We start from the raw sequence: 21,174 nt of genomic DNA, 5'->3' as shown, positions 1-21,174 counted from the left end.
GTTGTTTGATTGCTTGGTCTCCGCGCAAACACCACTGCTCCAGGAAATCACTTCATCCCCACCGGTCGTGTGCGTGCCTTTGTTTTACACCTCGCCATTCCCACAGAGTGCCCCGCCAACTCCTCCCAGCAGACACCCCGCCAGAGATCGGACAAGATGCTAAAGATTTGGTCTATGGTAAGAGATCACCGGAACCTCTCGGCAAAGAAGACTACTGACGTCTCTTACAGAAGAAGGAGCAGCAGAAGGCTGAAAATGCCGACGCTGCGGGTGGCAAGAAGAAGAAGGTGACTGCCGCGCAACTTCGTGTGCAGAAAGGTCTGAACCCCTCAGCCAGCCAAGGAGAAAAAAAAACCACGATCTCGCTGCTGACGCTCGCTAATAGATCTCTCGGAACTCTCTCTCGGTTCAACGATGAAGACCGACTTCCCTGACGCCGACGACATTCTCCACTTCACGCTTACGATCGAGCCCGATGAGGGCATGTACCGGACCGGCCGATTCACCTTCACATTCGACATCAACCAAAACTTCCCCCACGAGCCGCCGAAAGTCCGATGCAAGGAGAAGATCTACCACCCTAATATCGACCTGGAGGGCAAGGTGTGCCTGAACATTCTTCGCGAAGACTGGAAGCCCGTCCTTAACTTGAATGCGGTCATTGTCGGACTCCAGGTATGTTCAAGAGTAGTAAGCACGGCTGTGGGTGGGCGCCGGCTGACCGACCTTTTTTGCAGTTCTTGTTCCTCGAGCCGAACGCCTCTGATCCTCTGAACAAGGAGGCCGCCGAAGATCTTAGACTCAACCGTGAGGGATTCAAGCGCAACGTCCGGACCGCGATGGGCGGTGGCACTGTCAAAGGACAGAGTTACGACCGTGTGTTGAAATAGGGTCTACAACAGCAAGGGGATCGCTTCCTTCTCGCTGCTGAATTTTCTCCAACGACATAACTCTTTGGCGAGACAAGAGGCCAGCCCGGATTTGATACCAGAGACGGACGGGCAGGCCGATGGTTCGCAGAAGGGTGCAGTGCGCATCTGAGGGGTCGGTGGGCATCAAAAGCAAGCATCGTCGTCAGGCGTTTGGGGAGACAAGATTACAAATTACAAGAGCTCGAGGATATTATGGCAAGACATCGAGCCCAGTTTAGAGGTAGCACTAGCGAGAGCGCAGCACAGGAGGGGTCGTTGATGCGCTCTGAAGAGCGGAAGTCAAGTGGGAGACGGAGGTGTAGTGACTAGTGGGAAGAAGTGGTGAGCTTCGAGAGATCGTAGAAGCATACTACGTAAGGTAGCTGGAATGCAAACAGCGTTGCCGTGTCACGGCAGAAGAAGAAGAAGCAAACATGGAAAATGGAAGCCAATCAACGGGCCGATTGACTCCCCCATAATGGTACCCGTACTGCGTACAAGCAGGTTGGAAGAAAGAGTCAGAGCTCCTCGAGAGAGGAGTCACAGCAGCTCAGGGCCGGCGACCGGTCAGCAGCTGTAAAGAGAGGCCGAAGGCATAGGTAAACGGCCGTAGCCGGCGCCCCAGTAGTCGGTGGGATTCCGCCTGCGGCCCATCTGGTGTGACTCCTGTCTGGCCACTGGGCTACGATGTCGGTGTGGTGGGCTCTCCCCTGCTCCACAGCACCCGCCTCGCCGGCAATAACGTTGATTGCTCCCCGAGGTTCTTAGGTAAGGCCGCTGTCAAATGAGAACCGGACCAAGTAGATGTTACCCGCTGGGCCCAGCAAACTCCCTGCCTTCTCCAAAGTCCCCAGTACCCGCTCTCCCACTTGGAGAGCCCCCTACCGAACCCCGGACGCTTCCAGACATCTTCCCCACCATGGGCACAGGCCAGCAGCAGGACGACGCAGCAGGCTAACCCACCAACGACCAAGCTGGGCCGAAGTCGGGGGTCAGCTCGCCCGTCTCTACGCCAGTAAAAAATTTCCCAATTCCAAACGCCTTTTTCCCATCAGTGAAACTCTGTTTCCTTCATCCATCTCTTCCTTCTTCTTCCTTACAATTGACTTGTACGGATACCCTCTCCACTCCCTCCCCCAACACACAGTCACAATGGCCTCCCGCAGCTTCTCCAAGGCGCTTCGTTCGCCAATGGCCCGCCAATTGGCGGCCAAGCCTGCCACGCAGCAGCGCACCTTCGTTGCTGCCCGCCAGCTCGTCCGCGCCTCTGCCCAGGTCAACAAGGCCTTCGTCGCTCCTGCCCAGCAGCAGGCTCGCGGTGTCAAGACCATGGACTTCGCCGGCCACAAGGAGGACGTCTACGGTAAGGAAAACGATCAGATTTGACGAGTCCTTTGCTTTACCCCTTGCGAATGACTCGCCAGAGAAATCCAGAGGGAGAGATTTGCTGATGTTGATGCCACAGAGCGTGCCGACTGGCCCCAAGAGAAGCTTCTTGTGAGTCACAAACAACCATGGATGCTTGGAAAGGAGTCAATTGGAACTGACAATCGTCTGTAGGAGTACTTCAAGGACGACACCCTCGCCCTCATCGGCTACGGCTCCCAGGGTCACGGCCAGGGTCTTAACCTCCGTGACAACGGCCTCAATGTCATCATTGGTGTCCGAAAGAACGGCCAGTCCTGGAAGGACGCCCAGCAGGACGGCTGGGTTCCCGGCAAGAACCTGTTCGATGTCGATGAGGCCATCACCCGCGGTACCATCGTCATGAACCTTCTCTCCGACGCCGCTCAGTCCGAGACCTGGCCTGCCATCAAGCCCCAGCTCGTCAAGGGCAAGGTGCGTCATTTCTCGCGCAATTGAATAGGTCAATTGGAGCTTCAAAGCTGACTTCCGATGCAGACCCTCTACTTCTCCCACGGCTTCTCCCCCGTCTTCAAGGACGTCACCCACGTCGACGTCCCCAAGGACATTGACGTCATCCTCGTCGCCCCCAAGGGCTCTGGCCGTACCGTCCGCTCCCTGTTCCGTGAAGGCCGTGGTATCAACTCCTCCTTCGCCGTCTTCCAGGACGTGACTGGCAAGGCCAAGGAGAAGGCCCAGGCTCTCGGCGTCGCCATCGGCTCCGGCTACCTCTACGAGACCACCTTCGAGAAGGAGGTCTACTCCGACCTGTACGGCGAGCGTGGCTGCCTCATGGGCGGTATCCACGGCATGTTCCTCGCTCAGTACGAGGTTCTCCGCGAGCGCGGCCACTCCCCCAGCGAGGCTTTCAACGAGACCGTCGAGGAGGCTACCCAGTCCCTGTACCCGCTGATCGGTGCCAACGGCATGGACTGGATGTACGAGGCCTGCTCCACCACCGCCCGCCGCGGCGCCATCGACTGGTCCCCCAAGTTCAAGGACGCCCTTAAGCCCGTCTTCAACAGCCTGTACGACGCCGTCAAGGATGGTTCCGAGACCAAGCGCTCCCTGGAGTACAACTCCCAGAAGGACTACCGCCAGAAGTTCGAGGCTGAGATGGAGGAGATCCGCAACCTTGAGATCTGGAGAGCCGGCAGAGCCGTCCGGTACGTTTTGACAACACTTTACTCTATTCACCATGATGATCACTGGCTAACATCTATCTTTACTACAGCTCTCTGCGTCCCGAGAACCAGAAGTAAGCGGTTCGGCGTTTTTGCTTTGGGAGAAGATAAAAAATTTACTCGGAATGGCCATTTCCTAACCACTGTGCCGGGGACGGGGGACTTTTGTACTTTATACGACCGGATTCTAGGGGATCTGGGCCTGGTTCAAAAGTTTGCATCTTGACTTTTGGGATCCTTCAATACCATTTCTTTTGCTGTCCATGAACACATTGCTTCAACTCATCTCGTCTTTTTCGTCAATTGTACCAACTGCGTGATTGTGCAAATGTCTGTGCCTGCTTCCCGGAGATGTCGGGTCATGCAGGGACCCAATTAGGACTGACTCGTCAGGCCCGCTGATACTTTTCACAGATCGCGCTAGCTGCTGCTGGACCAGAACCAAATTGGCACCCCCACGCCAGCGGTAGTTTTTTTTATACTTTGGGGACATTTGCTGACAATGCAGCGGCGGTGTGGTGTTGCATGCGCATCCAAGTTTCATGGTGATGTTGAGTCCACGGTCAGGACTCCAGCCTCCGATGCTCGCTGAGGTTCGATTCTCGAGGAACAGCTCGGTACCTAACGGTGAATGCTTATCGATTAGATGCGCGTGTGAGTTTCATTTGATGGACGGAAGGAATTAACTCCCCTTTCCCATTTCACTGTGGGAAATGAGGCGGTCTCTTTTCTTTAGCTAATGGCGCGTTCGGTCGTGCAAGACGAGCAGTATCCTTGCTTAGATATGAAGGCACCGATTTACACGTATAAATACTATTATCTACCTTGCCTAGTTCATGACCTTCATCTCGACCCTCGCTTTTGTGCTGCACTTTTACATGCGTCCCATTTGACCAGTTTCCTGCATCGCACAGGCAATGCCCTTCCGAAACTCTGAAAGCCTAACGTGCAATGTTGGAGCTAGGGCACTGCAACTTCCAAGGTCTAGCTGGAGAGAGGGTCATAGCTGAAATGATTTTGGGTGTTATATTAGGTTCCCTGGAGTTGGAAAGCTTCACCCTAACGTGCTGCGTGCATCTTCAAGAAAAGACGACTTGAGCTACCCGAGAATAGAGGCCAGCCTCACCTTGCGCGCCATCGGTGACCTCGGTGACCTCGGTGAAGGCCCTCGGTGTGTGAATTTGCTGTAGCGACCCTGAGCCCCACCAACCCCCTTTGTCTGTGCATCCTCTCGGTAGTCGTTGCTCTGTCAACAGCAAACAAGCCTGGGCCCCTTCGCACCCCCTTCATCTCACAAGCGAGCCCAAAATGGGGTTTTGCTAGACATCCTATCGAAATATCAATCAATTGACGATTTACCTCACCTTAGTTTCCGCGCTTCCAACGCTTGCAAACCAAACGAAACCACTTCTAGCTTTTTGGAGTTCGCGCACAATGACGCCGTTGTCACCGACAAACGAATCAAGACTGAACACTGCAACGACCCTGACTGAAGACGCAACGAGCCGCGGTTTCTTTGAGCACTGCGAGGTGGTCCACTCCCGCACTGAGACAACCACGAGCGGCGGTAATGAGAGCGGCAGCGACAGCTCCTCCACCACCACAACCACAACCAACACCACAATCACCTCTTCGCACTCTGTAGACGACAACGCCCGAGACCAGGAGAACATGCCACCTTCTCCCTCGGATTCCTCGCCGTCGCCGCCGCCCTCTGCGCCGGCGACGGCAATCAAGCCGCAGCGCCACTCACGCGTCATGTCTGGCACCGCACCCTCACCGCTCAAGCTACTCGCCGGCTCCGAGACATCGGAAAAGCAAGCGCGGAGCCCGCTTCGCAAGACAGTAATCTCTCCCGACGCGGTCAAACGCTTCCCTATCAGAGTCAGCAACCCGTCCGCCGAGCCTTCGTCACGTTCCATCTCTCCTCCGACCGTCTCTCCTCCGCCTCGCGAACGTACAATCAGTCTCGAGGACGCCATGCGCGACAACGAGGGTCTGAAGCACGCCATCCAGATCTTTGAGGACGACGATACGGAGCTGGAGAATGACGAGACCATTGGCGGCGACACGACTACAATGAGCGCGGGCGAGGGCGAGGCAGAGCACCACGACTTGGGCCATGCGGGCTACGAGGACCAGAGCAGTCTCGCCAATCCCGACGAGTCAATGATGAGCGCATTCAGTACCTTCTCCGCCGTTCCCAACCTGACCATGTTCGCGAAACTCGGCCAGTCTCCCACAAAGTACGCGAGCATCGGCGGCATGACCCCGCGAGGGAGGCCAGAGACCGTGCACGAGCAGCAGGAGACTCCGAGGCGACATTCGGGACAGGACTCTGATGGTAACACTACCAACCTGTTGGATTTCACGGCTAGCCAGCGGTTCCCGCACAAATCGCCGTCCAGGCGGGGCAACACCTCACCTTCCAGAGCAAACCCTAATGCCACTCCCGCCCGCCAAATGTCGAACCTCCTCGACTTTGACATTCCCGCGCTGCCTACTCCCCGCAGCATCCCGACCATTACACCTAGAGAACTCGAGAGTCTAAAGTCGAATTTTCTGTCCGAAATCAGCAGCCTCAAGGCATCGCTTCTTGGCAAGGAGGCCGAAGTGACTTCTCTGAAGACGGCTGTTGGCGATGCGGAAAAACGAGTCGGCGAGAGCTTGGAGCAGGCCCGTGAAGAGCGGACGATGCGAGAGCAAGTGGCCGAAGAGAAGGAAATGTGGGAGAAGAGCAGTCGCGAGATGGAAAAGGTCCTCCGCAGCGTAAAGGAGGAGATTGTCCACACACAGCAGGAGCGCGAGGAGCTCGAATCCAAGCTTGCAGAGAGTGAGGGACGACGTGAGGCCGCCGAGACTATGGCTCAAGAGGCCGAGAGTAAGCTGGCTAGCTTCCGCGCCGGCAAGTCCACTGACGACAAGCCCTCCTCGCCCAGGGGCGGTGCGGCCGCGACCTCCAAGGAGGTTGAGATTGCGGTGGAGCGCGTGGCCCGCGAGCTGCACGCTCTCTACAAAGGCAAGCACGAGACCAAGGTTGCGGCGCTCAAGAAGAGCTACGAGACCCGCTGGGAGAAGAAGGTGCGCGAGCTGGAGGTCAAGATTGAGGAGCTCACCGAGGAGAACGACAGAATCCGCCGCGACAACACCATCACCCGCGTCGATCCTGCCCAGGTCGCCGCCGAGGAGGAGTTCAAGGCCCAGGCCGTCCGCGACTCGGCCCACATCAAGGAGCTCAGCGCCGACGCCCACAGGCTCGAGGCCGTCGTCATGTCGGTCAAGAGAGACAACTCGGAGCTCCGCGACCTCCTCGCCCAGGAGCGCGTCGAGAAGGGCGAGCTGGTCCAGCTCGCCGAGGAAATGATGGCGATCCAGAACGCCGCGCCCCCGCCGCCGACACCCAAGCCCGCGCCGACACCCGTTGCCTCGCGGACGCCCGGTCCCCCGGTTAGAAGCCACACGGAGAACAACTTCCGCAGCAGCATCGGCCGCAGCTCGGGCCTTAAGGCGCCCGGATCGATTGCCGCGCGTGGGTCCCTTCACGAGCGTAACGGCAGCGCCGGTCCCGCGACCAAGGGCCTTCCAAGACCTAGACCGATGAGCGAGTTTGGGCCCCGGAGCGGTATCATGAGCTCGATCGAGAAGATGGGCAACTACCGCGGACGTGGGGACTAGAAGACCCAGTCGTCTTGATGAACAAACGGCCTCCTTTTTGATTGGTCGGTAATTACCATACCGACTGTTTCTCTTTTTTTTCTTTTCTTAATTTTTAAATTTACCTACGAAACGAACGAAACCAAACGATGAACGGAACAAAGCATTAAAGTGGCGGATGTGGAGAGAGTGAAAGACAGCAATTGTCTGAGGAGGGAGGAGAAGAAGCAGATGAAGAAGAAGAGCAGCATTGACGTAACGAACTGGCGTCTACGGGGGTCCTGTTTTCCCGGGCTTTTTTGCTTTGGTTTTTTTTCCATGCTATGGATGACAGGGCTTTTGTTTATTCGTCACACTTCCCCCCCCATGACGCGGACCTGAAATGATTAAAGGGCACAAGGGGAAAACGAAAGGTGTGGCGTTTTGTTTATGTCTTGTTTCCCATACCACCCCCCTTTCGTGTTGGGGCGTTTTTGTTGCCATGGACCTGTTGAGCTCTGGATCATTCTGCTTCAAAGGTTTTGAGCTACGACTTGTCTCGTTTGGAACCAACACCACCCCTTCTTCTACCATAACTCTTTGAATTGATAATGTTCAGTTTTTATTGCACATATTCAACTTTTCCTCTCTCTCTCTCTCTCTCTCTCTCTCTCTCTCTCTCTCTCTCTCTCTCTCTCTCTCTCTCTCTCTCGTGTGTGTGCGTCAGTGTGGGCAGGTGGGACGTGAGTTTGAGTGTGGATGTAAGCGATATGTGTCTTTTTCTGGCAATTGTCTAATGTCGAGCCTGGTGCTCGCGGTGCCGGCTTTGGGTCTCTGCGTGTCTGTCTGTTATGATACGTGAAGTCTGTACGACGTTTTGCCTCAGGAGAGGGAGGTGATCAGTTGACGAGGTTGCGAGAATGACGACAGATTGGAGATTGGTGCCATGTTCATGTGCCTTGGTACCCGAAGAAATGGGTCTGGGGTCATGGTCGCGAGTTGGGGGTGGAGATTTACCTTTTGATAGGTAGATGAGCTGAAATCGAAACTGTCTATGAAAGATTGGCGGTTGTGTGTATGTGTGTCGTTTGTCTGCCACCTTTGATCTTTTTTCGAGACGTGAGATGTTTGGCTTTTGATTCGGCTTTGTCTACAGGTGGTCAAGTTGACGGGGCGAAAAACCGGGGTTGTTAATGGGGTCGGAGTCAAATCGCTATAGGGTCTACGTTAGGTTGAGATACATTTCAGATGTAGATGTCTTGAAATGGGCGATCCTTCTGTTGAGTAACTTCAGTCAAGACTACAAGGGTGCCAACCGCGAGTTTTCGGTGTGGAAGGATGCCGTTGCCCGAGATGGTGTTGGTAGGTTTGAAGTATAGGCAGTGAACAGGACGACACTGTGTGATCTAATTTGCCGGTCTATCTACTTAGTAAGTACAAGCCCATCTGATGACCAAGTGAGGTTCTTGTTGTTGATCAGGACTAGGTCTACCTACATATGCAGGCCGCGAAAAGCTTTCCTAAAGCCATGATATTCACATCTGACTCCATCTAGATCCAGTCGTAACGACTGAGTAGTACAATATTGCCCCAAGAAAATGGCTCATTCAGGCTCCGTTATGTGCAAAGAAGCGCTATTGTACGTACGTACGTACGTACGTACGTACACCTTTTGAATCGTTGCGTAGAGAGATGTTCATCCATCTACCCACGAGGTACTAAATTGTTTTTGATGTGAGAGTGGCTGGCCTCGGTTGGTCACACATAGTCAAAGAAACACTCTCAACTGGTTGCAGAGGCGTGCATGCACTTCGCGCACCCCGTCAAGTGCTGATTAAACCAGAGGAGGTCATGTTGACAAGGAAAATAGGGGCAAAAAGGAAAGATTCCGAAACCGAGAATCGAACTCGGGGCTATGCCTAACCTCTCAAAGAGATGAGAGGGCATCATGTTGGCCACTACACCATATCGGATTTTCACGCCTTTTCACGTCAGAAACTGAATTATGTACCCTACCTGCTCCACCACCATACCCTCTACATAGACCAGTCGCAATTTTCTTCCCCAAACCTACATTTTCTGTTCTACGACACTTAGGAAACATCTCAAACTTGCGTCTCTTCAATCAGGTTCATGTATTAATGGGGCCTGATATGCTTAAGTCGCGTAAAGAACGAATTAACTTCGAGGCAAAGGAGTTGAAGGCGAAATGAGATGAGTGCCTAATTGAGTAAAGGAAACCAAAGGTCACTATGCTAAGCCTCATGCTCAGTCATTCGGGATGCTTGGAGAAGCTTCAAGAGAGTAAATATTTCTCCAGAATATTGGCTCAGAAGGCATTGACAGTTAGCAAAAGGCCTGGTACAACTTACCTCATTCATCAATCAACCTCATTTTCGTTATCCTGCCTGTACAGAAGCATGCGCAGTGATATTTCCCCCTGTCCCTCGGCATTCTCAAAGCCGGAGATGATGCGGCGATGAAGTCAGATCGCATGGCATGTTGAACGCAACAAGTTGTCCGCGTTCCCGGGACCAGGCACTTTGATCGAGAAGCCTACTTCGAGAGACCGTATAGGCTGACGTATGGATATACTTCATGGGACGCCGGAACCTGAGTTTCTTGCGCCGGTTGCCTGACACCGCATAATTTGAAGCTACGGAAGAGCAGAGGGATCAACATGGAGGCATTTCAGTGGCGAATCTTAAACCATCTTATGGGACGCAAAATCCCTACGAATGCCTTGAGTCTTGGGAGGTTCATACTAGCCCACCTTAGGCCACGTGCTTCAAGCCTGAACTTGAATTACCTCGTATCCACCGCGACTCTATGCTGCGTGGGAAAAGAGAGAATATTGGAAGTTGGACGATCTTAGTAGAGATCCGACCATAGTTCCAAATACTATATATTCAACTTCTGCATCGTGAATCAGTTGCTTCTCACCGCAAGACGTGATTTGGTATCGAGACAGGGCAGTTCATACTCTCCGGTGACGATTGCCTCATCTCAACAGTCACCGAACATGGAAAGTTTTCCTCTATACCGGGGTCTATCAATTATCCCAACTCACTTGCACATTCCCTTCCCTCCTCTTGATGTAGTCAAGTTGAATACTCACCCAGAGAAGAAAAGCGAATGTTAGTGCTTGGAACTTCTTGGTTTCTAAGTAGCGAATCTATGACTATTATCTCTTGCAGGTGTTGTACTTGCCAGGTCCAAATGGAGACTATTCCTTTGGAACGAAGTTCTACCGCGACGAGCTGTCCTGAGCTTCTTGTCACGAACTCTGCAATGCTTAGCAATCGAATGCTGCTGGGCCTTGGGCTTTTTCCTATGCCAGGCCACGACGCACACGTTGTAGAAAGATCTCAATCGTAGTACTAGAAGTTTGATAGGACGAGCAGCAGCTAGAGTCGAACTCAGGAGGTATGGATGGCATGGCATTGCTTAAACACAGCAAGTAGAAGCATACGTCACACATTCAATATTTAATGGCTTGAAATCTTTGCAAAATCCAGCAATATTCATACAAAGTCGCACAACCACGTTTGATCCGTTTTCGTTGCAGGACCTCGTACTTGATTCCTGCTAAGCGTAGTTTCTCCTATCTTTATCTGCCGTGAATGAGTCAAACATTCATCTAGCGGAGGCCAGCACATATAGATGATATCCTCCTTTGACAGAACGAACAGCGGCACCGTGGCCGTCAAGGCATTCCCATGCAGCCCATTATAGCCTCGAATTCCGTAGTGTTACGAGGCATTCTACTCTTAGACGATGACTATGATGCCTTGCAAGCGGACTTACGAGCTCAACATATCGTTCTTGTATTCCTCAAGCTACTGCGTTGCTCCTTTCAGTACTTGGACGACGTTAGACGATTCCCAACAGACGATAGGGGAAGCTGGTAGAAGTAGCAGAAGCAGATATGTGATTGACCCAGCTTTCAGCGGTAACCCGGGCGATATCTACATAATCAAGTCACATGGAGTATGTCTTGACTGAGCAAACGTTATTCAATACTGCCCATGTAGCGCAGCCTCAATACTAGAATCTGAAAGTTGATCAAGTTTAGTCCAGAGCTATTGTAATTTGTGAGTGCTTAAGGAATGCTCCCTGGCGAGGTCAAAAGAAACACATGGGAAGAATTATATTGTCAAAGTCTGGGTCTCTCTTACACGATTATGGAGGTGGTTGACCGGGCTCTCCCTCAAGCAGAGTGAAGCTCAACTCGTACCACCGGACATCTTACGCTATGGAAACAATTTCAAGGGAATAATAAAGCACTGGACTAACCATGACGCGGTCTTCAATCAAGATTCATTTGTCATTGAGTCAGACTCTTTGACATTCAAGCTGCAAAGTCCAATGAACTTATGAGGCCCCTAGGCAGCTTTTTTCGTATTCTATATCCAGTTCAAAAGACTCGACAAATCATGTATTCGGGTTCCCCAGTCCTTCGACTTCATCCCTCAGCCAAGCCACGGAACGGCTGACGATGTGCCGAAATTTTCATGAACCTTCATCCTACAATCATAACAGGATGATGGACTCCTCGTATTTCTCGGAATCTAGAAAATGCCCGAAGCTACTGGCGCCAAAACATATCTTCAGCCCAACAGGCTGAGGACGCTGCGGGCCCGATCAAAGCATCACGGTTGTATCACATCAGAACATTGTTAATGACCTCCCTGTAATGCAGTGTTCCGACTGGTGAGCAGGAGCTCGTGCTCACTTATTGGCAACTTATACGCCTCGGCACCAAGACTTTCACCGTGTTAGACCGTGATCCATGATCGATCAAACAGACTCCCGCCAATACCCGCCTCTCGGCCTCCGGATCCGCGTTTAGAGGCTCCTTACCGCCTGGCATCGATTCCTCATTTCACCGTCAACGACTCAGCCGTTCAAGCGATGAAGTGGAGATAAACGCTGACCGAACGACACGGCGTCGGCAAACGTTCCCCGTTCCGACGTAAACCAGATCTAGAATCTCCCCATTTTCAATACCGGTGTAAGCCCCGTACAACGCTCGTCCAGCGGTCGCACCTTTTTCCAAGGTACGCCCGGAGCCGTGGGGGCATATCAGCCATCGCTGCTCCCTCCATCATCGTGTCGCGCGTCGGCCTCACCCGCTCCATCAGTTTCGAGGCGAGGCGCCACACCACCAAGCGGGCTTGCCCGACGGCTCTGGGCCACTACCCTTCCCCTCTACATGCTACCACACACACACACACACACACACACACACACGAGCAGGACCCAGTCGGATTCCCGTGAGACGGTTAACCTCCACCCCCGGTTGCCCCCACGCAGGATGATCGCCCATGGTGCGACCGTCCTCTCGGTGAGGCAGGTCGCGGGAGATAGAATACGTAAAGATCTAGATGAAGGGCGAGAAAAGCAAGTTGAAAACAGACCTGCCTCGATTTGCACTATCTTGGCCATCGTCCATGGACGTCGTCGACAGCCCGAACTAGTCCAAACAGGCAAGATTATGCCGTAACTTTTTGAGTTCAGCCTAGCAGACCGAGACCCTTGAGCGATTGACCGTTTTCCCCAGGGCCGTGAGACGATTCCCAACCTCGCGTTGGCTCCTTGGAGAACATCAGACACTGGGTCGGTATTGTTCGTCCTGGGTTACCTACTCCACCCTCCCGCCGGAACAGATATGTGATCAATATCTGCCGGACGGTTACGTTTCCCGGTTCGGCTGTTGGAGCCATTGGAGAGAGAGAGAGAGAGAGAGAGAGAGAGAGAGAGCGAGAGATGTTTGGAACTTTGGGATGGACTCATGGAGAAGGGAACCCGGAAGGGCAAGACAAGTCCTGCGGCAACGGCAGTGGCAGCAGAGCAACAAACATGGGGGAATGAATGACGGCCCTTTGGTGTTCATGCCAAGTAGACCCAACGACTCCAACGAGCCGGGGGAGAGGGAGATCTTGGAGCAATTCACCCCTTCTCTGCCGGAGGGACACAAACTTGGCGAACCCGGGGAAAAGCCGTCCCAGGTTCCCAGCCGTACGTTCGTGCTTTCCCTTTCCCTCGCGCAGGCAGGCCTCCCGTTTGATCCCATCGCCCAGCCGCGTAATAGCTGGCCGCCGGAGCTGAGCCCCGAGGGCGGTGATTGGCAGGCACCGTCCGAGATCCGTAAGAGAGGAACGCATGGGGCCAAGCATTAGCAAGGGCCGCCGCCGCTCTCTTGCTCCATCCATGATCCCCTCCCCCTTCCCAATCCCTCGTGCGGACGGGGGAAGGCGATAGAAGTCCCGGTAGTTTCGATAACTCGGTGGTGGTGGTTGACCATGAACCCGCGAGACTGCACATACCGTTCCGCGGGCCCTCTTTCTTCGCAAGTACGCACCACACCACACGGACCACACCACTGAGGAATCAAAAGTCGCGCCGCATTGAGCGGGCAAGGGTCCTGACTCGGAATCCTTACAAGACCAAAGAGCGGTTCCAGGGTTCCCGATTTGTTGTAGCTGCTGCTGCCTATGGGGACTTGGTGAGAGTTGTTAGGACGAAGTGGTTGCGAAGCACCTGCCATATCGGGGAGTTTGAAGGGGGGAACCATCTTTCAATGTTTCCAAAAAGGACGCAAAACAACGTTCCATCCCTCGCGCGAAGGAATATGCGCGAGAAGGAAGAAAGGAAGATTAAGAAGATGAGAGCAAAAAAACAACAACAAAAAAACAGCGCAAAGATTGCGTGCGATACCGACGGCTGGGACTAAGTCACGTTAGGGTCCAAGATGAACAGTGACAGGGACCGGATTGGGCGATAGGTAGGTCGTAGGGTGACTGGGCAAAGAGGAAATAGACAACGGTCTAAAGGTCTAGATGCCGATCATCAGTTGTTCTTGCCTGACAATTGGGAGCGCGACTCTTGGACTGCTCACAACCGACAGTTTAGAAGCGCAAACTCCAGAGGGGAGATACTCATCTACCAGCTCTGTAACCGAACGGGTACGAATGCCGTCCGTTGTTGATCCGCAACCAAAAACTCGAGAGTCAAGCACACCGATACGTGATAACTCTGGAACTCTTCAAGAGGTTTTCCCCTTGTCGAACGGGGAACCCAGCCACTATCGAGTGGCTACCCATCTTTCAATACAAACTTCAAGGGTCCCTTCGGTGTGGGTACGAATACTTCGTACAGACACACTTCTTTCAATGTCGACAAGTTCCCGGTCCTGCAGAGAAGGGGACGAGAAACATGAGAAACGACGTCTCCCGGAGATCATGCGTTCGGAGCGAAATGCGGTGAAACGTAACCCGGACGTCTGGCTCTTGGATCTTCTGCCAATAATGCAGGATCCCGGTCTGGTTCGTGTTTTTTTTTTTCTTCCTGTCTTCCCTGCTCTTCCCCCAACCCCATTATCTGATCCCGGAGTCGGGCCGGAAGTGTAAGTTCAGAAAAAGAGAAGGACTTATCAGGCCAGCAACAACCGGCCGGCGGCCGGCCAAGAGGGCTTGCAGGAAGAAAAGAAGCCGACTTTTGCTTCTGATAATGCTCAGGGAACGAGACGAGGGTGGCGGGTGGCATAGAGTCTTCAATGATACTCTGCGGAGGAATGGAATCATGGGAAACCCAAGACCTAAGGCCACCAGACTAATAGGACACAGGCCTTAAGGCGAGGGAAAAGGAAAGATGTGGACAAGACAGCAGCGTTGTTGTTGGTTCAAGGACCAAGAGTTGATCCCCCATCCCCCCCTGTGAGGTTTCCCTTTCGTCTAAGCGAACCGGCGACAAACCCAGCATGGTCGTCAAAGATGGGGACCAATCACCGGTCCTGTTCACCGACCGCTCACCTGGAAACCTCATCCCATTACCCCGAATCCTCTGCTTCGGTGGGAAACTCACCGAGGTGGGGAAAGGGGATCGCCCTCGCGGCGAGGTCACCCAAACCCCAACCCAATCCTGATAATGGCGCAACCGGCTCAAAAACCGCTTCCCGTTCGATTTACCCGACGGAGCACCACCCCCTCCTCGGCACGGCTGAAAAGAAAAGGGAAAAAAGAGAGGAAGGAAACGGACAAGCCGCCGTTGGATGGAAAACAACAGTCTACGACGACATGCGTCTCTTCCTTTCCGTCGCTCTCACTCTCTTCTCCTCCCGCGTCCCCGTCCCCGTCCCCCGTTACTCCCCAATTGCTGCTCGAAATCTCCCCTCCCCCCGGTCCACAAGAACCGACCAGTGCTAAGAGGGAAGATCAGCAACGACCCAAACTGTCAGAATGGTACCCGGCCCCTCCTCCGGGTGCATGGACTGGATGCCGGGTCCAGCTCCCGTTTTCCGTGGGCTCGGACTCTCTTGACGTCTGTCCTCTGCCTCGGTGTCTCTCCGTTTCTCAAATGTTCCACTTACGGATAATGACAGGGCGGTCACTTTTTCCCTTCGTACGTGAGCATGTGTATCCGCGGCATGTTCAAGCCTGTTCCTGGTCAAAGGAGAACGCCCAACCACCTTCCTCGGTGAAGGGCAGTGCATACAGAGGGAGAGAGGGTGTGTGTTGGTGGAAACTAGAGCAGAACCATCAGTTATCCCCTTCTACTCTATCCAAACCTGGCCACCTAGAATTCCAGCAGGGTCCTTGAGTCGTGTTCTGTGGCTTTCTCGCTGTATTTGTACGTGCGCCCGTCCAAAAAAGATATGTCATGTTGGAGCTCCGCTCGGCGTAACTTGAAGAGAGGGGGGGGACTCCTTTTTTCTTGTCAAAACCGTCTCCAGCAAAACGCCCTCTTTCTGCATGGAGCACCGAGATGCCCCTTCTCCTACCTGAGCAGTGCCGGCATAAGAGGGGGGGACCCTTGAGGGGAAGTCTGCGTATGGGTCAGTGATGTGCCCTTTCCCCTCTTTCTTTGTGGCCTTTGCGTACGGATAGCTTATACAAAACGGATAGAGAGACTGAGAGAGAGGTGAAAGGTCCGTAAAGAGGTCCGTAAAGAGGTCCGTGTTCGATGAGGGGTTTTGGAGCTGCGCTCCCTCTTTCGACCATCGCCATGAGTAAGTAAGGTAGCACGAACGTACGTATTGCAGTAACAATTTGAGAAGGGCTTCTTAGCGCGTGAGAGAAGCAGAACAGTGTGTTGTTGGCCACTGCGCTGAAGCAAAGAGGTTGCGATATGGACGAAGGGGAGGGTTGCAATGCATGCAACGCGCTGCAAGAATCCGTTAGTCGTTGAAGAACAACCTCCCTCCCCTCCCCTCCCTTGGGAATGTCATTGTGGAGCGATGGAACGAACGACATGAGAGGTCCAGCTTACTGGCTCCTTGCTCTGAACCCGAGGCTTCTGAAAGCCAGAACCCGTAAGAGACACGAGCAAATGCCGTGGACCGTGCGTAGAAGAACATCTGAGGCTGCTTTTTCCCCTTCTTTTTTCAAAGAACGCGCACAGAGCCTCTCTGTCCATGGCTAAGTCTTTTGCCCCGCCTGTCTGAGTGAAGATCGGCGCGCCAGGAAGAGACACACTGGACGAGCAAATTGCACCTGAGTAATTCTGAAGTTACTTCATATAGCCCGAATCAATACCGAAGCATCACGCAAACTTGGCATCATATCATATGTTGCATGTAGACAGTACAACCCTGCCAGACCCCGATATCTAGAGCGCTCTTCATTTACACGGAGAGGAGAGGAAATCGTATACACCCTCTCGAGTGCGCTCGATGGGAACGTGGGTTGTCATGAGAACTTGATACCCGGTGACATCAGACCGGGTAAAGAAAGCCGCATCGTCAAAAGGTAAAAAGCACAAAAAAAAAAAAGCAAACCGGCCGGCAGGATCACGCACATATAGACACTGGTCACTGGAACACGCTCGTAGGGCGAAAGATGATCATCCCATCCCGCGATAGACTTTGCGCCCAGAGTTGCTTATCGACAAACCCGTTCCCGCTCGCAAACGCCCCCTCCCCATGCCACCACACATAGTTTTAGGTAGTGCTGCTCGAGACGAGGGAATCACGTCGACTAGCTCATACATACATGCAATGTTCATCACCACCCTCATCCTTACGTCAGGGTACGCTTTTTCTTCTCCCGAATCTACCCACGGGTCTGGTCGGTGACCGGTCAAAGGAAGAGGAGAAAAGCCAAGCTCAATGCTCTCTCGAAACCCATCCCCCGTGACATCTAGCCTCACAGGGTTGAAGTTTGGCTTATTCCACAGAATCGTCAAACCATGGGTTCGAAACTATCCAAAAGACAAAGAAAAGAAGCTCGGCGGATAGACCCGCTCATCATCAAAAGCCTAGTCTACACCCTCAAACTCACCCGTCATGGTCTGTTTCTCATCACACGTTCGAAGGTACAGTATGTTGTGTAGTTCGAACCCACAAAGCACACCTCGGCCCTCACAGCTTCGCCCGAATGTCCAAAGGGCGGATCATCCGTCTCCAACCCACCACGACTCCAATCACCCAATGACAGCTACATTGGAGGTTCTTGCCTTTTCACCCCCAGATGGTATCGATTCTCCAACGTCCCCCATCCATGAATGATTTGCTAATCGGGGCCAAGGCGCTTGCCGTTGGTTCCCAACTCTCCCTCTGCCTCCATCCGCCCTCTCCACTCACACGCTCTCTCTCTCTCTCTCTTGCGAACCCCGGGAATCTAAACCGCGAGTGAACCGCAAAAGGGGACGCATAAACCACGCCTTACTAAGAGAAGGACTCGGGAGGAATACTCATCTCTGCGCCTCCCTGCCTCTAATTAAGGGGCAAAAAAATAAACTAAAAATAAAATAAAAATTAATATATCGAATAATTATACTATTATAGAATCTATTAATTACTATTAAACACTATATTTTAAGATAAACTTTAAGATCTTAGGATAATTAAAATAATAGTTAAAAAAAGCTCTTTATTATTTAGGTTTATAATTAATTTTAACAATCTTAGAATAAGAAAACCTTAGATAAGATAATACTTTATAACATTAATTACTGAATATATAGCTTAAAGAATTATAAATATATTTGAAATTAATAAATTATCTTTTTAAATATTTTAAATAATATTTTAAATAAATCACGTCTTTTATATTAAAATATTAATAATAAAAAACAGTTGATATTATTTTAATTAATAATTTAATCTCTTTATAGTTTATTAATAAATATTATTAAATTATTAAATTTATATAAGTTTTTGTTATTAAATGTTTTATATTTAAATGTAGTTATTAAGTACGTAATAATTTTTATATCTTAAAGTTAAAGCTTAAGATTTATTAATAATAATTTAAAAGTAATAAAAATATTTTAGTATTTTAAATATTATGATAGTAACGTCGGGAAGTACTTATTAAAGTTAAAGATATTATAAAACTAGTATTTAAATAGGCGGATATTAAAGAGGGTAAGCTTTTATACTAGAGTCTCTTATAGAAGAATAAATTGTTCTATGCCCTATGTTCCTTCGTAAAGGAGGGAGGAATACTCATCGATCCGCCCATCCCATATCATTATTAACAGGAAGAATGAGGGAGAGCTCTACCGTATACTAAACAGCACCCCTTCCCACGGACCCCATCTGCAAAGCGCCAACCCATCGTTCGTCGCTAGTTTCCCAAAAAAGAGATATCCACCGCACACACATACTCCGTAGACTCACTCACACACTCAAACTACCTTAGCCTCCCGCACCTGGACCCCTTCCCCGGCACGTAGTCAGGTAGTTTGACAGACAAGCCAAGCCTACAGCGCGCGCCACTATCGACCACCAAAAGAAAAAAAATACGGTCCGTCCGTTCCGCCCGTCTGTGTGTGTGTGTGTGTGTGTCTTTATGTGTAGGAGTGCCGGCAACGACAAGAGAGGTAATGGGTGCGCGCACACACACACCATACCCCACCTGAATTGAACAACTCGTCTTGTATTCTCCCGCGACAGACAGACATCCATACAAGAACATGCCTTCAAAGACAATCTCCCACCCACCACATGAACCGTTCGGTCGTTCAAGCTAGCAAAAACAAACGTGCGGTAAACGCTACACTAAACAAGAACAGAAGAAAAGAAAAAAAAGCATGTGCCCGTACCCAGCAGGTATCTATTACCGGTATATCTCGCCTCCCCATCTCCCCATCTCCCCGTCTCCCCGTCTCCCCGTCTCCCCGTCTCCCCAAGAAAATAGGAACATCCGGGGAAATAAAAGCCCATCCGGGGCGGGCGTGTTGGGACAATGCCATTATCACCACCACCCGTCTTGTCAACAAAAGAGACACAAAGACTAGCTCAAGTGTGGCTGTATTTTGTTTTTTCCTCTTCTGTTCCTTTCCCTCTTCGCGGAGACGGTCCAAAGTCCGAAGCTACATCCCATAAGCCCTTTCTTCTTCTTCTCATCTTGCTCTTCATTGCTTATGAATCCCCTTCGCGGAAAAGCAAAGAAACGAAACGTCGTCCCCCCCCAAGGATCAGCTAAGTGTTAGTCGAAACGCATCATCAAGTCACTCTTTCCTCATTTTTGTTTTTCCGTCACACTTCCTCTCGCCTTTTGATTCATCGTCAATCTTTAAAATCCAGCTGAGAATGAACAGCGAGAGTAGTACGTGGTGCGGAGTACGCCTGCCAATATAGATAAACCGTGAGATAGAATCTAAAGGACCGAAGCAGTTCAACATGGATCGGTCTAGAACCCCCCGATCCAAAAATCCCCTCTCGCCTACCCTATGCCTCCCTATCCCGACAAGACAGACACCATTAAGGTACGAATAGCATCCTTTGTCCCCCCCCTTCTTCCCGTATCCTTCCCCAAAACCTGAACCTTTCCGTGTTGCCCGTCCATGCCGGAGTATGCCCCCCCTTCCCTCCCCCTCTTTGCAATGCTCACTGTGAGAGGATTCAAAGGAGGTATCAGACAACCTAATGGAAAAAGGTAAGTACACCACCCAACACAGCCCAGGAAAACCCGGAGAGAAGCTAAAAGCCGCCAAGCCGTCCAAACACACACGTACAAAGCTCCCCTTGAACAAGGTAATATCTCTATTCGGGCGTCTTCCCCCCGCCCCCATTCAAACTCCCCGGGAGGCCCGGCTTTGGCAAAAAAACGTAGTCTTTTAAAAACCACCAATCTCAATGGTCTTGGAGAACAGGCGGAACATATACGGTCCCGTCACGCCCGTCCCTCAACGGCATTTCCATACTCCCAGAACCCCGTGTCTCTCTCTCTCTCTCTACATCATGCTTCACTTAATCATCCCCCATCCTCATTGCCGGGACGTGCTGCCGTAGTGTAGATACCCCCTTCCTATCCTTCTTGGCTTCTTCGCCACACCTACCTTACGTGACCTTACCTTTTTGCCTGCCCCTGAAGGTCCAAAAAACCGTTCTCAAAAAAAAAACAGAGTCCGCGTTCACTACAAACCACACCCCCCCCCCCCCCCTCCCTCATTCAAGAATAAAGTCCCGAGGGAGCGGAAATCGCGGGGTACGGCGGGCAGAGAAGGCAGGCAACGCGCGCACGTCTCGCGCCCAGAGATGTCCCTCTCTAAGATTCTCACTTGCCTTACCCTCCCCCATGGATCCTCCGCCGCTTCTCCTCCGAGACCCTCTCTCCAACTTCCTCTCCCCAAGCATCTCTCCAGGAAGGAAGGAAAAAAAACGACATAGTTTCTGAGATACGACGTAGCTTTCCCCGATACATACATGATTATCTCTCACCAAGTAACGCTCTTTCGTCAATAGCAACGTCCACTTGTGGTTAAGTTCTCCGGTAAGGCGCGCCGTTACGGCAAATCAAGCATCGGGCGGAAGACGATCGGAAAATCAAGGATGGATGGGGCGGATAATGTAGATTCAATGAGGAACAAGTAGGCCTATCCCGGATATCTAACTACGTCCGACAAAGAGTCTCAATACCTTCTTGTGGGCTACCTCCCCAAAGTAACTACTTCCAGCCGCAAGCTGCAGCTAGGAAAACAAGTGTTGTTTCGGTATACACAGATTAGAGCTTCCTCCCATCTGCCACAGCCCTTCAGCCTCTCCTTCTCCAGGCAGACCTCCTTCTCAGCTCGCGTGCGCGGATATGAATGTT

At 51.9% G+C, this 21,174-nt stretch overlaps 5 protein-coding genes and 1 non-coding gene across 6 annotated transcripts; 4 read left to right on the top strand and 2 right to left on the bottom strand.

The window, feature by feature from the left end:
- Positions 1–156: 156 nt before the first annotated feature.
- On the top strand, positions 157–890 carry BDP81DRAFT_308607 (ubiquitin-conjugating enzyme; the record flags this gene model as incomplete). The annotated part of the gene is made up of 4 exons (XM_060583476.1): positions 157–177; positions 249–318; positions 386–675; positions 738–890. 4 exons carry the CDS (start codon positions 157–159, stop codon positions 888–890), a joined length of 534 nt encoding a protein of 177 aa, XP_060450699.1.
- Positions 891–1,937: 1,047 nt separating this feature from the next.
- On the top strand, positions 1,938–3,815 carry BDP81DRAFT_402679 (ketol-acid reductoisomerase). The gene is made up of 5 exons (XM_060588855.1): positions 1,938–2,274; positions 2,377–2,408; positions 2,472–2,750; positions 2,814–3,481; positions 3,550–3,815. Exons 1-5 carry the CDS (start codon positions 2,064–2,066, stop codon positions 3,575–3,577), a joined length of 1,218 nt encoding a protein of 405 aa, XP_060450698.1. The 5' UTR covers positions 1,938–2,063; the 3' UTR covers positions 3,578–3,815.
- Positions 3,816–4,933: 1,118 nt separating this feature from the next.
- On the top strand, positions 4,934–7,174 carry BDP81DRAFT_309514 (uncharacterized protein; the record flags this gene model as incomplete). Its single annotated transcript, XM_060583553.1, has 1 exon — positions 4,934–7,174. The coding sequence occupies one exon, from the start codon at positions 4,934–4,936 to the stop codon at positions 7,172–7,174; it is 2,241 nt and encodes a 746-aa protein (XP_060450697.1).
- A 1,844-nt stretch (positions 7,175–9,018) lies between these two features.
- BDP81DRAFT_t39 lies at positions 9,019–9,105 on the bottom strand. The gene has a single exon. It is a non-coding gene; the product is annotated as a tRNA-Glu (tRNA).
- Positions 9,106–14,748: 5,643 nt separating this feature from the next.
- BDP81DRAFT_86542 (uncharacterized protein) lies at positions 14,749–15,877 on the top strand. Its single transcript, XM_060596407.1, has one exon. The coding sequence runs from the start codon at positions 15,062–15,064 to the stop codon at positions 15,731–15,733; it is 672 nt and encodes a 223-aa protein (XP_060450696.1). The 5' UTR covers positions 14,749–15,061; the 3' UTR covers positions 15,734–15,877.
- A 1,006-nt stretch (positions 15,878–16,883) lies between these two features.
- Positions 16,884–17,307, bottom strand: BDP81DRAFT_416221 (uncharacterized protein). Its single transcript, XM_060589512.1, has one exon. The coding sequence runs from the start codon at positions 17,147–17,149 to the stop codon at positions 16,976–16,978; it is 174 nt and encodes a 57-aa protein (XP_060450695.1). The 5' UTR covers positions 17,150–17,307; the 3' UTR covers positions 16,884–16,975.
- Between the last annotated feature and the right edge of the window lie 3,867 nt (positions 17,308–21,174).

This window comes from Colletotrichum phormii (genome assembly GCF_030913505.1).
Source record: "Colletotrichum phormii strain CBS 102054 chromosome Unknown BDP81scaffold_2, whole genome shotgun sequence".
Classification (NCBI taxonomy): Eukaryota; Fungi; Ascomycota; class Sordariomycetes; order Glomerellales; family Glomerellaceae; genus Colletotrichum; species Colletotrichum phormii.
The sequence above is the reverse complement of the archived record's forward strand: the minus strand, read 5'-3'. Positions and strand labels throughout refer to the sequence as shown.

Bases quoted from the DNA above. Each gene is read 5' to 3' on its own strand.
- BDP81DRAFT_402679 (XM_060588855.1), top strand. From the start codon at position 2,064: ATGGCCTCCCGCAGCTTCTCCAAGGCGCTTCGTTCGCCAATGGCCCGC. The intron at 2,409-2,471 runs GTGAGTCACAAA...AATCGTCTGTAG, and splicing joins GGCCCCAAGAGAAGCTTCTT to GAGTACTTCAAGGACGACAC. The intron at 3,482-3,549 runs GTACGTTTTGAC...TCTTTACTACAG, and splicing joins AGAGCCGGCAGAGCCGTCCG to CTCTCTGCGTCCCGAGAACC.
- BDP81DRAFT_86542 (XM_060596407.1), top strand. From the start codon at position 15,062: ATGGCGCAACCGGCTCAAAAACCGCTTCCCGTTCGATTTACCCGACGG.
- BDP81DRAFT_416221 (XM_060589512.1), bottom strand. From the start codon at position 17,149: ATGAGGGTGGTGATGAACATTGCATGTATGTATGAGCTAGTCGACGTG.